A 14,465-nucleotide genomic window follows, 5' to 3' on the forward strand; every position below is an offset into this window, starting at 1 on the left:
CAACATGCGCCTGGGGAAAAGCGGTTCCCTGGGCGGCGGGGTGGTTAGTAGCTGTTCCTTGAGAAAAGGGGTCTGTGGTCAAATAAGTTTAGGAAACATGGATTAAACAAGATTTGATGGAAGCTCTTCTACAGGACTTGTCAGAGCCTTTATGAAAATCCAGGCTGTCGTGAATATCCAACAGAGTATGCAGCATTTCCCAAATGTATTTGACCACAGGACCATTTCTCTTCCCAAAGCGTCTTGTAGGCTGGTGTCCGGTGGGGCACCCTGTGGAAAGTGCTGCCCTAAGCTATTGATGACCACCAGTGGTAATGGCGCCTGTGCTGGGCGGTGGGTTTTGGGCATTTCGCTGGGTGTCGTGCTGTGGTCAGGTGGGCACAGCCAGGAACGCAACAGGCGTGATGATGAAAGGATAGGACAAGACTTGGCCCCTCTCCCCCGATCCTGGTTCTTGCCTGGTACCTCCAGAGCAGAAGCCGAGCAGGGCTGGCCCCAGCCCGACTATGGAGGGACGCGGAGTCTGGTTAAAGGAGCAGTGTGCGCCCGGCATGATGGGAGGGACCCGGAGGGACCCACCCGTCGCTGGTGGACCCACCCGAGGTCGCCAGCCTCCAACCAAGATGGGGGAGGGGGCTGGGGCTGCCTGGTCCCCCCTCCCCTGCCAGCCCCGTGTCCTCCTGCTGCCCCGTGGGCCGCCCCCGGCCGCGCAGCCGCGCACGGGCGGCTCACCAGGCGGAGATGAGCATCTGGCAGGTGTTGGAGGACATCCAGACCAGCTCGACCAGGCGGAACTGGAAGTACCCGATGATGAAGCCGGAGAGGACGTCGGTGATGTGGTGGCGGCCGATCATCACCCGCGACAGGCCCACGCAGAAGGCCCAGAGCACCAGCAGGACGCGCAGGGGCACCGCCAGCACCAGGTGGCTGAGGAAGAACTTGGACACCATGGCCGCGCGGCTGGCGTGCCCGGCGGGGAAGGCGTACACGTCCATGGTGAGGTAGTCCAGGAGGCTGGGGCTCGTCTCGAACGGGCCGCGCCGCTTGATGATCTTCTGCACGCCTGCCACCGTCATGATGTCCAGGAGCAGGGCTGTGGGCGGGAGAGAGGGGCCCGAGGGCCGTCAGCGCCGCCGCCCGCCCCCTCTCCACCCGTGGCTCCCTGCTTGCTTCACCCGAGCCACGGGGACCTCCGAGCAGCTTTCCACCTCGGGGCCTCTGCCTGCGTGGTTCCGACTACCTGGAACGCCCTTCCCTGGGATATCCCTGGATGGATAAAGGCACCGAATGAGAGAGTGGTGATCAGGGGTCTTGTGGGCCACTGTGGGCACCTCGGAGGATCTCATCCTGACAAATGGGGCCCTGGGCTGGTGGCTTTTCTCAAAGGACGTCACTGAAGCCCCTGCCAGTCCCGAGAACGGGGTGGTACCATCCCCATGTTTTTAAGTTGGAGTGAAATTCACGTAACACACAATTAACCATTTTTAAATGTACAGTTCAGAAGCATTTAGTGCCTTCACAACATTGTGGAAACACCACCTCTATCAAGCTCCAAAACATTTTCATCACCAAAAAGGAAATCCCATCCCCATCAAGCAGTCAGTCCCATTCTCCACCCCCTCCCCAGCCCCTGGCAACCACCAGTCTGCCTCTGTCTGTATGGATTTACCCATTCTAGACATTTCATATAAACAGAACCATACAACATGTGACCTTTTGTGTCTGGCTTGTGTCTCGTATCGTCATGTTTTTGAGGCCCATCTATGTTGCTGCAGGAGTCAGAACTTCATTCCTTTTTTATGGCTGAATACTATCCCACTGTCTGGACCTGCCACAACCTGTTTCTCCATTCACCTACTGATGGAATCTGGTTGTCTGCGTGAATATGCTGCTATGAACATTGGTGCACGAGTACTTGTTGAGAACCCGTTTTAAGTTCTTTGGGACATATCCCTGTGGGTGGAATTGCTCCATCACATGGTAACTACGTGTAAGGTTTTTTTTTTTTTTTTTTTTTTGCCACTCTGTGCGGCTTGCCAGATCTCAGATCGCTGACCAGGAATTAAACCCGGGCCCTCGGCAGTGAAAACTCCATGTCCTAACCCCTGGACCACTAGGGAATTCCCTATGTATAATTTTTTGAGGAGCCACCAAACCATTTTCCATGGCAGCCAAACCACATTGTCCTCATTTTACAGGGGAAGAGACCAAGCCCTGGAGATTGGAGCATCCCTGCCTGTTCCTCCTCCTTTCTGGATGCTTCCCTTTCCCTTCCTCTGTCTTCTTCTTATCGCCAGATGACATCGCCTGTCATTGCCAGACGTCACGTCCCCAGGGAGGCCTTCCCTGCCCTTCAGAACCCACGCTCTCCTCACGGCACTTAGCCAACAGCAACTAAGGAACCGGCTGAGTGGTGAGAGTTCGGGGTCAGCTCCTCACTTCCTCCCCCGCACCATCACGTCACTGAGGCAGGGCCAAACCAAGTCTCTTTTGTTCTTCGTCTTATGCCCAGGGCCAGACACGGAAGGGCAATCTCCAAATGTTAGTTGAGTCACTGGCTTGGGGCACATAGCCAGAGGGGTGGGCTCTTCCCCATTTGGGGAGCTTGGGGGAGACCTGGCTCTCTGTCCATCCTGCCTCCAACCACCCCCATCCTCCACCCCTGCTGTGTGGCCTTGGAGAGGCTTCATTAGACGAAGGCCCCATGCCAAGGGCCCAGTTTCATCCAGCTGATCACAGTGGTACTCAGAGCCGCTGTGGGCTCGCGAGTGTCACAGAGACCTGGGTGTGAGTCCCAGCCTTGGAGCCTCCTGCCTGTGGCCTTGGACTCGTCACCTAACTTCCCTCACCCGTAACACAAGATCACAAACACCTGCCTCCCAGGGGGGGTGTGGCACAGTGCCTACAGGGTGACTGACCGTCCTGGGTTTGCCTGGGACAGAGGGGTTTCTAGGACACTAGAGGTTCAGGGCTAAAACAGGGAAGTCCCAGCAAACCAGACGAGGTGTCCCCCCAAGTGCCTGGCACACCAGGAGGGCCAGAGAAGGGTGGAGGATTATCACCAAATGACAGTTCAGTGCAGCCTGGCGCTGGGAGCTTTCCTGGAAACTTCACAGGAGATACCAAAATTATTGGCCTGTAACCACTCTTGCTCAGAAATGAAGAAAACTTTTGGAAAAAAATGACAATAGATGTTCACTGTAGAAAATTTACAAAATAGAAGACAAAAATATGATGTTAAGTCACCTGTAATCCTGCCACCCAGAGGTAGACACCGTTCCAGAAACTTCTCTCCATCTATAGAGCATAGATTCAATAAAAGCTGTAATGTGCTCTACACACAACGTTCTGTAACCTGCTTTTTTTTTTTTTTATTGGCTGCATTGGGTCTTCGTTGCTGCACACGGGCTTTCTCTAGCAGTGGGGTCTACACTTCATTGTGGTACACGGGCTCCTCATTGTAGTGGCTTCTCTTGTGGAGCACAGGCTCTAGGCATGTAGGCTTCAATAGCTGTGGCACACGGGCTCAGTAGTTGTGGCTCACGGGCTCTAGAGCACAAGCTCAATGGTTATGGCGCACGGGCTTCGTTGCTCCACGGCATGTGGAATCTTCCCAGAGCAGGGCTTGAACCCGTGTCCCCTGCATTGGCAGGCGGATTCTTAACCACAGCGCCACCTAGGAAGTCCTGTAACCTGCTTTTGAAAGTTGCCAGGTCACTCACCCCCGGACTCCGGCAGCTGCAGCGTCCGAGGTGCCCTGGGTGTTTACCTGATGGTCCCAGTGCTGGACATCCAGGCTGCTCCCAGGTAACACTGGGCTCCCTGGTCCGTGCAGAGCTCCTCTTTCCCTGCCCTCTGCAGTCTGCGCTCCTGGTTTGGGATCTGAAACCCCGGCCTCCTCAGGGCCTGCCCCCGCGACGAGCCACAGGGCCGGCTGATGTCTGGGACGGGCCGGCCAGCCGAGGAGGGGGGCAGAAGCCGGAAGTGGCGGATGCAGAGGCTGCCAGCCCACAGGGAGAGGAGCCTAAGGGAGGGAGGGACCCTTGTTCCATGCCCTGCCCCGTTTCCATGGCAACGTGCTCCCAGGAGCCTAGGCTTCCCAGCCCACACACTGCTGACCCAGGTGGAGGCCAGGCCCAGGCTGGGAACCATCTGGAGCCTGGGGGCGGGTCACAGTCCCAGCAGGAGGGAGGGACCAACAAGGCAGGTGGGAGCTGGAGGGAGGCGGCTGCATCTGACCTAGGGGACCCTGAGCCTAGTGGAGCGGCCGAGGCGGGAGGCCAGGCTCCAGCGCAGGGAGGCCCCTCCCTCGCCACGTGACAGGCTGTCTCCACCTGGGGAGGAGGCAGTTCACAGGTGGGGGTTAAACTCGCAGGTTTCAGAGGTATAGGTGGGGTTCCAGTCCCAGCGCCTCTGCTCCTTAAGAACGATCCCTTCACCTGTCAGAGTCTCAGTCTGCCCACCTGTAGCAGGGGTTGTCACAGGAGGCAATGAGCTCCTTGGTGTCTGTGAAGTACTTAGAACAGCCTGGTAAGTGGTGGTCGATGGCGCAGCTGCTGTTGTTGCTCCTAAGCCCCAGCCTGGCCGGACTTAAGGCTTCAGACCCTGGAGGCTGGATGCCATCTCGCAGGGGCACCAGTGAAAGGGTGTCCTTCTCTGAGGTCCCACCAGGGTCACAATGATCTGGCCCAGAGTCTGAGACCCTCACTACCTGAAGGAAAGTCAGAGCATCCTGGGCCAGGGTCTGCTGGGGACTCATGGGGACCAGGATTGGGCCCTAAGGTAGATCAGACCGTGACACTAGCCACTGGAAGATGTGGGTCATCTATCCAATCGGTGACCAGCTTTCTCAGCCAAAACCCAGGGCTCAGCAAGTTGGCAAATTCTTGCAGATTTAAGTCTGCCTTCCCAGACAAGTGTAAACCACAGCAGAGGTGCCAGGAGAGAGCTGCTGGGTTCTAGGAGGAAGGTGGGAGGGCGGGGCAGCATCGCGCCTCCACAGGCTGCCAGGGGAGATGCCGCACTCAGGGCCTCACTCCCAGGCGGTGGCTGAAGGCAAGGCGGGCCAGTGCCTCAGCACCCCCGGACATCCCAGCACTCCTCGTGGGCCGTCAAGACCCATGGGCCAAGAACTGAGCTCAACCCACACCTTTCAAACTTTTTTAGCAGCAAAACATTTTTCCCCAATGTAAGTATACACAGAGACTCCGTGTATGAACAGATGAAAGAGACAGCCCCATGGCTGAAGCTGGGAGAAATGGGGGGACCCTCCCCTGCCCCCCCAGAGAGGATTTGAGGCTGGCTGTGTGCCATGATTTGAAAACCCCACCTCTGGGCCTTCGGAAATCTGCTGTTTCTGGCTGGCTCTGGCCTTTGAGGCCATAATGAGGTGGAGATGCCCCCTGCCCTGGGCCTCTCGGAACCATCGGGTCAGTCTGGCTGTCCAGCTGGCCCGGCCCAGCCCCTGCTTGGTTCATTCATTCACTTGACCTGCAGGTCTTACTTGGGCCTAGCTGGTTCCTGCGTATTGCAGGTAAGGGCCAGGCCTGCGGCCAGTGAACCAGGCTGGCAGGGTGCCAGGTGGCCGGGGGCGGGGTGGGGGGAGATGTGCGGAACACAGTGGTTACACGGCGGGGGGGGGGGTTCCTTTACAGGTGTGATGGGCCCACGGCCTCTCCCCCCACCACACTGCTGCTGTCCGGTTTTGAGGGTTGGGTATAGAAGAGGCCATGGAGCGGGATGGCTTTCCAGCAGAGCCGATGGCCCCCGGGGCTTCCCCCGACCCACGCCCGCGCCTGCTGCCCCCACAGGCTGCTCAACCCTCCTCCAGTACCACGGCCAGCCCTCGTGTGACTGTGATTCTGACACCGTCAGCGCATAACCTGGGGCCCAGGAATAGAAGCAAATGGCTCCGTCACTCAAGGCTCCGTGAATTCCCCTCACATGGCCTGTCTAGCTCCCTGACCTACATTCCCTCCTGGACAGCGAGGGAGGCAGGGGTCCCCGTGGGGAAAGGTCCACTTGCCAGCAAACTCAGGGGCCAGAGCCGGGAAGGGCCAAAGCCGTGCCACCTGCCCCGACTTGCTGTGTGACCTGGGCTGGTCACCTAGCCTCTCTGGGCCTCCACTCACCGCCATCAACCAGGGCAGAGGCTGCGCACCTGGGCTCCGGGATCAGAGACTGACCTCAAGGTCAGCTGCTTGCGAATCTCATGACCTTGGCATGTCCCTCCCTCTGAGCTTCCTCCCTTCATTGATAAAATGGAGATCATCCCAGAAGCTACACTGAGGGCCACCTGGGCTGCAGGGCTGGTCTCCACCACCTCTCACACCTTCCCTCCCAATAATCTACCCTCCCCGCCCCCCTCACCAGCAGGGGGCTGAGATGCCTGAACCCTCCTTGCAGGAAGCACAGCTACTACCAGGGCCTTGCTGTTCTGGTGCCTCAGAGGTGACAAGAACCTCCCTGGGTGCCCTCTCTTCTTCCTTAACCTGGTGGGCTGCTAGCATGGCCCCTCGGGGCCCCTCGCGCTCAGCTGCTTCCCCTGAGATGAGCTCCATGTGACCAGCAGGGCAATCAGGCTGAGCTGGGGGTGGGGGAGGGGCAGCTACGGGCCCTGCAAGGAGTGAAGACAGAGCTGACACCTCTCACGGGCTGGGGCTGGGAGGAGGGGGGTCCCAGCTCTTCCGGCTTCTGATCGCCTATTCTGGCCTCTCTGGCAGCTGGGGAACCAGCCTGGTAGAGCTGTGGGGTGCTGTAAATCGGCCTAAACTTTCTGAAGGGCATCTGGCTTCAGACTCAGGAGTCTTTCCAACAGGCCTCCCTTGACTCAGCTCTGCCATTTGCAGGACCATCTCCTTGGGAAGTAATTAGGGATGTGCCCCATGATTCACGGTCAAGGATGTCCATGGCAGCATTCTTCATAACGCTGAAAACCCTGCACCAACCCAATGCCCTTGAGTTGGAGACAGATGGGACAAACTGCGGCCAAGTCTAGACGGCGGGGCACTCTGGGGCCACGGCGAATGATGAAGCAGATGTGTATTTATAGCCACTGAAGGACAGCCATGGGGTTTAAGTGGAAAAGGCCAATGACCAGACCGGATTTACAGTAGGATGCTGTTTTTGTAAAATAAGATGTAAATGTGTTTATATGCAGAGAAAAAAGTCTGGAAGGCACCACACTAAATGTTAGCGGTGCTTCTCTCTGGGTGGGAGGATAAGGGCGATTTTTGTTGTCTTTCTGTAATTCTGCATTAAAATTTTTTCTTACTGTGAAGGTGCATGACTTGTGCACATTGGAAAAATGTTATTTTTACAAAAGGACAAATATTGCATGATTCTGCTTTTATGGGGTCCCTAGAGTAGGCAGATTGATAGAGACAGAAAGTAGATTCGAGGTTGCCAGGGGCTGGGGAGTGAGTGTTTCACAGGTGCAGAGTTTCAGTTGGGGAAGATAAAAGAAATTCTGGAGATAGATGGTGGGGACGGTTGTATATATGTACTTAATGCCATTTAACTGGACACTTAAAAATGGTTAAAATGGCAAATTTTATATAATGTGTATTTTAGTGCACACGCCCATGCGCACACACAGTGTTATTTTAAAAACCAGCGCACTGTTCTAGAAAGACACAGCTCCTGGGGAGGCGTGCAGCGAGCAGGGAGGTTAGCTGGAAGGAAACTCCTGAGAGGAGGCATGAACGCTCCAGGCTTTTGGCACAGGGACCTCTGCTCTGTTGGTGTGAGCTGTGTGTGTGCGCGCGTGCGTGTGTGTGTACACGCCCAGCATCCCTCCTTGACCAGGGCAGCCCTGCCTTCAGCCAGAGCCTCTGCCCCAGCTCTTGGCACCCAGGGTTGGGGGCTGACACGAGAGTCCTGGTCTGTCCCTAACTCCCCTGGTCTACCTGATTCTGGGCGAGTTCTAGAACTTTGCAGGTTTCCGTTTTCTCACCTGAAGACTCCAGATACTAGAGTGGCTTGATCCACCTCTGAAGACTGTCAGGGTGCAAAGAAATCAAAATCATTGGCATAGAAGTCTGACGGCACCGGACTGGGACGGCTGGGAGGGGCGATGCAGAACAGACCCCTCCCCCACCAGGGCCTCCCCTCGTTACTTCATTTCGTGAATCAGCCTCGAGGGCAGCTGCCATGGTGGTGCACACAGGCGCCCTGACCCGGTCTAGGGGTGACCAAAGGCCACCCGAAGGGACTGTTTTGCTGAGCCCTGCTGAGATGATGGGAAGGGAAGCTGGAGGAAGGGTGGAGAATGTTCCACCTCCACGCAGCTGCGCTGGCGTCTCCAGCAGGAGGGCTCTTCACCGTGAAGGTTTGGAATCAGTCTAAATATCCATCAGTTGGGGACAGGCTATGTCAGCCTCCTGGAGGGCTTGTCACCTAAGCTGTCCCCAAGAGTAGGGGCCAGTGGGCTGGGGTGGGAGAGCTGACAGAATAGATTATATGGAGGGTGGGCGAGCAAGGGGCTGGGGGGGGGGCGGGATGCTGTGAGATGCTCGGGGTGGGGGGGCTGGGGAGGTGCTGCCAGGCTGAGGATGCTGGTTCTGGCTTCTGAACCCCTCATGCTTGATGTGAAGGGATGCAGGGGCGAGGCGAGATGAGAGGTACTCGGCTCAGCAGGCCCAGCGGGGCCGTGAGCACGAGGCCAAGCTGGGCAAGACACCACAGGAGGTCATTTTAGAAGCACACGATACATTAGTTTGGGCACAGAGAAAAATCCAGAGGCCTGTGAGCCAAACTGCAATGGAGGTTATTCCTGGGGGAGGGGCTTGGGGGAAACAGTCACTTTTTTCACCATCTGTCATTATTTCAATTTTCCCCACCGTGAGGATGTGTGGTGAAAAGGTGCTCCCCCATCATTCACCATTAAGGAAGCACAAATCAAAACCACAATGAGATACCACTTTCACACCCATTAGGACAGCTATTATATATTTTAAAAAAAAGTGCTGGCAAAGAACACTTGCGGAGAAATTGGAGCCCTTGTGCGTTACTGGTGGGAATGCAAAACGGTGTAGCTGCTGTGGAAAACAGTCTGGGGGTTCCTCAAAAATTAAACATAGGATTACCATTTGATCCAGCAATTCCATCCAGGGTATACACCCAAAAGAAGTGAGAGCAGGGACTTGGACAGATATCTGTACACCTGTGTTCATAGCAGCATTATTTACAATAGCCAGAAGGTACGAGCAACCCAAGTGTCCCTTGACAGAGGACGGATAAAAAAATGTGGTCTATCCACACCATGGAGTATTATTCAGTCTTAAAAAAGAAGGAAATGCTGACACCTGCTGCAACTTAGCAACAACTCGATGCGAAGTGAAATAAGCCAGACACAAAAAGACATATTCTGTATGGTGCCACTGATATGAGGTCCCTAGACTTGTCAGATTCATGGAAACAGAAAGTAGAATGGTGGGTGCTGGGGGCTGTGGGGAGGGGGAAGGGGGAGTTAGTGTTCCATGGGGGCAGAGTTTCCAGTTTGGGAAGATGGAAAAGCTCTGGAGATGATGGTGGTGGTGATGGTTGCCCAATACTGTGAATGTACTTAGAAAAGGCTACAATGGTAAGTTCTGTGTTATGTCTATTTTACCATAACAAAAAAATGACATAGAAAAAAAAAAGAAGGTATAGTTTTTGTAATCAGGGACATTTCAAAAAAGATTCCTTTATAGATCATGGAAACAAGATACGGAAGCCATTTTCCACCGAGGACAGGCCCCTGGGGAAACCAGGGTGGGCTTGGTGAACGGGGACGGCCTGGGTCCCCTGTCACCTGGCCCCCTTCGGGGTCAGCAAGCTGCATGTTGCAGGGAAAGGACAAAGGAGGGGATCAGGTCATCTCCCAGGTGCCTAGGGCTCAGAGGGGACCTGGAGGGACCCTGGACCTGGGACATCTTTTGATATGGCAATGGTGGTGGCAATGGTGATGGTCATTGCTGCCCAAGCATTAACTGGCGTTGCTAAGTGCCAGGCACTTTCCACATAATTCTTCAGGGAAGTGTCCCAGCAATGCACTAGACAGATGAGGAACACGAGGCTCAGAGAGGCAAAGTCACTGGCCGGGCTTCCCACAGCTGGGCTGGGATTTGCACTCAGGTCTGGCCTACTCTGGAGCCAAGCTTGTGCCAGCTGCTAAGACCCCTTCTGGCTTTGACCTTTCCAGAGTCTGTGCAACACAGCACGCCCCTGGGGAGGAATGCAGGGAGCAGAGCAGAGAATTCCTCCTGGCCCAGCTGGGACTCTTCCCGGGTTCAGCGGCTGTAGTTCCATTTCCCAAGGCTCCTGACTTTTCCCCTTTGGGGCCAAGGAGAGCCCAAGTCCCAGCTGTACAGGTGGAGGCCTGTGCCCTCAGGGCTCAGCTGGGTGTCCTGGTGCTCAGAGCGGGCGGGCAGGACCAGGCAGGACCAGGTGTTCATTCCTTCGGGCCCTGCAGCTTCCACGTCTGCCTGCCACCCATTGTGCCAAGGGCTTTACCAGCTCCCCTTGAATCCCCACCACAGCCCTGAAGCCCCGTGTACAGATCAAGAATCTGAGGTTTGGTGATGGGAACAGACTTGACCAGAGCGAGTAAGGCTCAGAGCAAGGACCAGGACACAGCCCATTCCGATCTCAGAACTCCAGCATTGAAAAGCCGTCCCCCCAGACCCCCAAAGACTAAAGAGCAGACAGATCTGTGCACTTAGTGCTCCGCAGAGGGTCTGTCTTCTCGGAGCTGAGAGTGGTGTGGGCAGCCCCTCTTGCGGGTCAGGTCAGAGCTGTGGGATGAATCCACCTTGGCTATTCGCAGCAGTTTTCTGGGTCTGAATCCCCATGACGTGCCCCAGGCCCACAGACCACCCACCTATTCTGAGCAGCTGCGCTGTGCCTGGCTCTTATCTCTCTGTGGTCTTGGTACCTGGATGCACCAGCAAAGGTGCTAGTGAAAGAGAAATCTCTTCCCAGAGGCCTCCTCGCTACTCACAGGCTTAGACGTGGATGGGGTGGTAAGCCCAACCTGCAGACTGACAGTGAGGGGGAAGGCGAGGGGTTTGCAGCCTGGAGGAGTTGGATTTGGTTCCCGGATCGACCACTTACAGGTATGTGGGGGTGGGCAAGTCCCTTGACCCTTCTGAGCCCCAGTTAACTCACCTGTAAAGTGGGTGTATTAATATTTACATTACTCGGTCATTAAAAAGATCATAAAATCATGAAATACGGGACATTCATGGCATAGTACTTGGTACATAGTGAAGCTCAATAAATGATGATTTTAAAAACTTAGAAACGACTGTCCTTCTTATTCAAGAAGGGAGGCATCTCGAATCTTGCCCTTCATCCTATGAAGCAAACACCTTTGTGTCCATAGACTCTGGTTGCTGGAAAGAGCCAGAAGCTTCATCTCAACAAGTTGTTAAGATATTAAGAGTTGTTCCCAGTTCTAGTCCTGGCCCCATCACTGACTAGCTGCATGGCGGTGGGCAAATTATCTCCTTGTGGCAGTGATGATGTGTTTTATGCAAAAGCAGTCACATAGCAAGCGCTGAAGTAATCACCAACACGACTTCCCCACCTCCATTATCTTACAGGCAAGGGCCATGCACACAGGGTCTAGGGAGCAGGTTGAGAGGGAGGCTCAAGGACACTTTCCCGCCCCCGTCCTTGGACACCAGGCTACCTGACCCTCAACACAGTTTTCTTGAGCCGCTGCTCTGTGTCAGGCTGCAGCAGGCACCGGGGAAACTGTGGATAATGAGACCAGGGTTCGGCCCTCCCCAAACCCCCAGCCCAGCCCCTGGGCCACCTTCCTCTGTCCCTCCATCCCAAGCCCAGGGCACAGTGCCGGGAAAGAGCACAGGCCTGGATATCAGGTGGACCTGGTACAAATCTCCAGCTCTGAAGCCTTGATCAGGTTGCTTAATTTATAGGAGCCTCAGTTTCCTAATCTGTAAAGTGGGAATGGTAACAGCACCGGTCACATGGGATTGTTTATTTGGGATAATAGCAAGCGATGTTACCCATTTAGGCATAAGAACAAGAAAATGTTGATGGTACCAGACCCAGCCATCTCCTGCATGGAGCATCTGCTCTTTTCCTCTCCCCATGTCCCACCCCCAGAGCACCCACCCCAGATGCTCTGAGCCCTGAGTGGGGAGACACCCATTATCGTAACGTCCCCTGCGACGGCAGTTCTCAGTGGTCCGACCCACACCCTTTTGGAAGTGGGACCTCTTGTCAGTGTTGGCTTAGCCTGAGACAACCCCCCCCCACCCCCCACTTGTGCCCCAAATGGTGGCCGAGCTGGGAAGGGCCAGGAGAGTCAACACGGCCCAGCGGGGAGGGTGGCAGCAGAGGATTCCCAGGCACCTTGGGGATCTGGAGGTGCCTGGAGGGTGGGCCGGATGGGGGCTGGGCGTCACCTCCTGGGTCGAGGGGAGGGCCTGCCTTCCACATGGGGCCCCCGTGGCACTTGGTATAGGGCAGTGCTCAGCTGAAAGATGCTGGTAACAAAGACTTTGCAAAAACAAACCAAAGCTGGCCAGGCTCTCTCCTCCAGCGACGCACCTAGGGAAGCGGCAGGTAAGGGCTCCAGGAGGCCACGAGTGGGTGGCAGCCCCAGACTGGACCCCCGCACCCCCAGGCCCTGTGGGAGGATCCTGGGCAGCTTGCAGGCTCCCTGAGTCAAGCAGAGGGGCATGTGGGCAGCTCACAAATGCTGCCTGCAAGCAGCCTAGGAACTCCAGGACCAACCCACGGGATGGGGGTACAGGGTGAGACACCCCAGATACTCCAGAGCACCTGCCAGACTCTTGGCCATGTTCCTCGAGGCCACGGCCCCCAGCACCCTTGTTAAGCTGCTTCTGGGGTGGCGGTGCACTTTGCCGACAGCAGGGCCCTTGCTCAGAGGTTCCCGCTGGCGCCCCGCATCCTTAAAGCCCCTACGTTGCAGGGGGCTGTCGTCTGGGCATCCTCAGCTCTCTCTTCCCCAAACCAGAGGCTTGCCCGTTTCTGGGGCACCCTCCTCGCCTAACCTCATTAGATGGTTTCAGTTGGCTGCTGGGGGCCCCGCTGGTCCTGGCCGGGGCGGGCTCCCTCCCCAGGCCTGGCGGGGTGGGTGGCGGACGGCGGGCGCACTCACCTAGAAGCAAGTTCATAAGCACCTCCTGGCCGGCCAGCGTGCTGCTCTTCACCAGGCAGAGGATGGTACCTCCGATCCAGGGGATGCCGTGGCCCGTGATGCCAATGAGCTTGACCATGGAGCGGGCGCTGGCCCAGGACGCGGCCCGGCCGGCGCACACCCCCAGGCGCTTGGACATGCAGATGTCAATGGCCAGCAGGGAGTTGAAGGCGATGCCCTTGAAGGAGGGATTCAGCTGCATGCAATCCTCCTCGGGAAGCTGCTGCGATGGGCGCCGCTCGCGGGCCCCGTCGCCGGGCGGTGGGGGCGGCACCGAGGGGCCCGAGGCCTTCCTGCCCGAGCTGCGGGGCTCCGGGGCCCCCTTGGGGGGCTGGTTCAGGGACAGGAACTCGGCCCGGTTGAGGACGTTGTTGCGGTCCCGGGCCCGGGCCCGGCTCTGGGAGGCAGGCATGGTGACGATCACCCGGCGAGGGCCGGTGCCAGCCTGGCCGCGAGGCCCTTCTCCCTGAAGACGGGAGCCCGGCACGGCCGCTGCTCCCTGCCTCCTGCCTGCTCTGCTGCAGCTGTTAAATATAGAGTGCGGGACTGCACATGCTGTTTACCTCCGGCTGCCACCAGGCTCCCAGGGAGTGTCAGTGCCAGCTGGACAGCCAATCGAGCCCCCCAGGGCCGGCCAGCGCCAATGGAGCCACCCAGGAGGCGGACGCGTCCACAGCTGCGGCCTGGCTGCCTCGGGCCGGGGCTATTTAAATCTTCCAATGGCTCGCTCCCAGGCTTGGGGGACTCTGGGAGATGTAGTCCTCCTGCTGCTCTGCCCTCGCTGTGCGTCGGGCCAGAAGCCCAGATGGGGGGCCCCCGACTCAGCCCTGCTTTGACCAGCTTCCCTCTGAGCAGGCCAGACCCCTGTGAGCCAGGCCCGCCTGCCCCCCTGGCCTGGACAGCTTGGACCTCGTCCCATGGACTAGACGGTGGGGCCCAGGCCAAAGGCCTCTCCGGGCACCAGATGGAGTGAATGACGCGTCACTGAAAGCATCATTCCAGGTCTGCTGGCCGGGCCCAGCCCCTCCCCTCTGTGACAGCATTTCATTAAGCTGGCAGGCTGGGCTTTTTTACTTTCAATCAGTCTTGAATCTGGCTTCAGTGCATGGCCGTTCGATCAAATGGCAATCTGTAAGATTTGATTTCCATTAGAGGGAGGGGTAATTCATTGGCTGGTAATGGATCTGCCCCTCGGAGGTGGCCTTCATTGCCCGGAACTTTGAGAAGGACAGGATCGCTAAAGTAGCTTCCGGCAACCTGTAAACAGTTCCCAGGCTCCTGGCCCTGTGCC

General features: G+C 56.9%; 1 protein-coding gene across 1 annotated transcript; it reads right to left on the minus strand.

The window, feature by feature from the left end:
• Positions 1–327: 327 nt before the first annotated feature.
• PLPP7 (phospholipid phosphatase 7 (inactive)) lies at positions 328–13,801 on the minus strand. Its single transcript, XM_057721046.1, has 2 exons — positions 13,136–13,801; positions 328–1,093 (listed from the first exon to the last, which is right to left on the minus strand). Exons 1-2 carry the CDS (start codon positions 13,584–13,586, stop codon positions 729–731), a joined length of 816 nt encoding a protein of 271 aa, XP_057577029.1. The 5' UTR covers positions 13,587–13,801; the 3' UTR covers positions 328–728.
• Between the last annotated feature and the right edge of the window lie 664 nt (positions 13,802–14,465).

The sequence above is a fragment of the Hippopotamus amphibius genome, chromosome 2 (genome assembly GCF_030028045.1).
Source record: "Hippopotamus amphibius kiboko isolate mHipAmp2 chromosome 2, mHipAmp2.hap2, whole genome shotgun sequence".
Classification (NCBI taxonomy): domain Eukaryota; kingdom Metazoa; phylum Chordata; class Mammalia; order Artiodactyla; family Hippopotamidae; genus Hippopotamus; species Hippopotamus amphibius.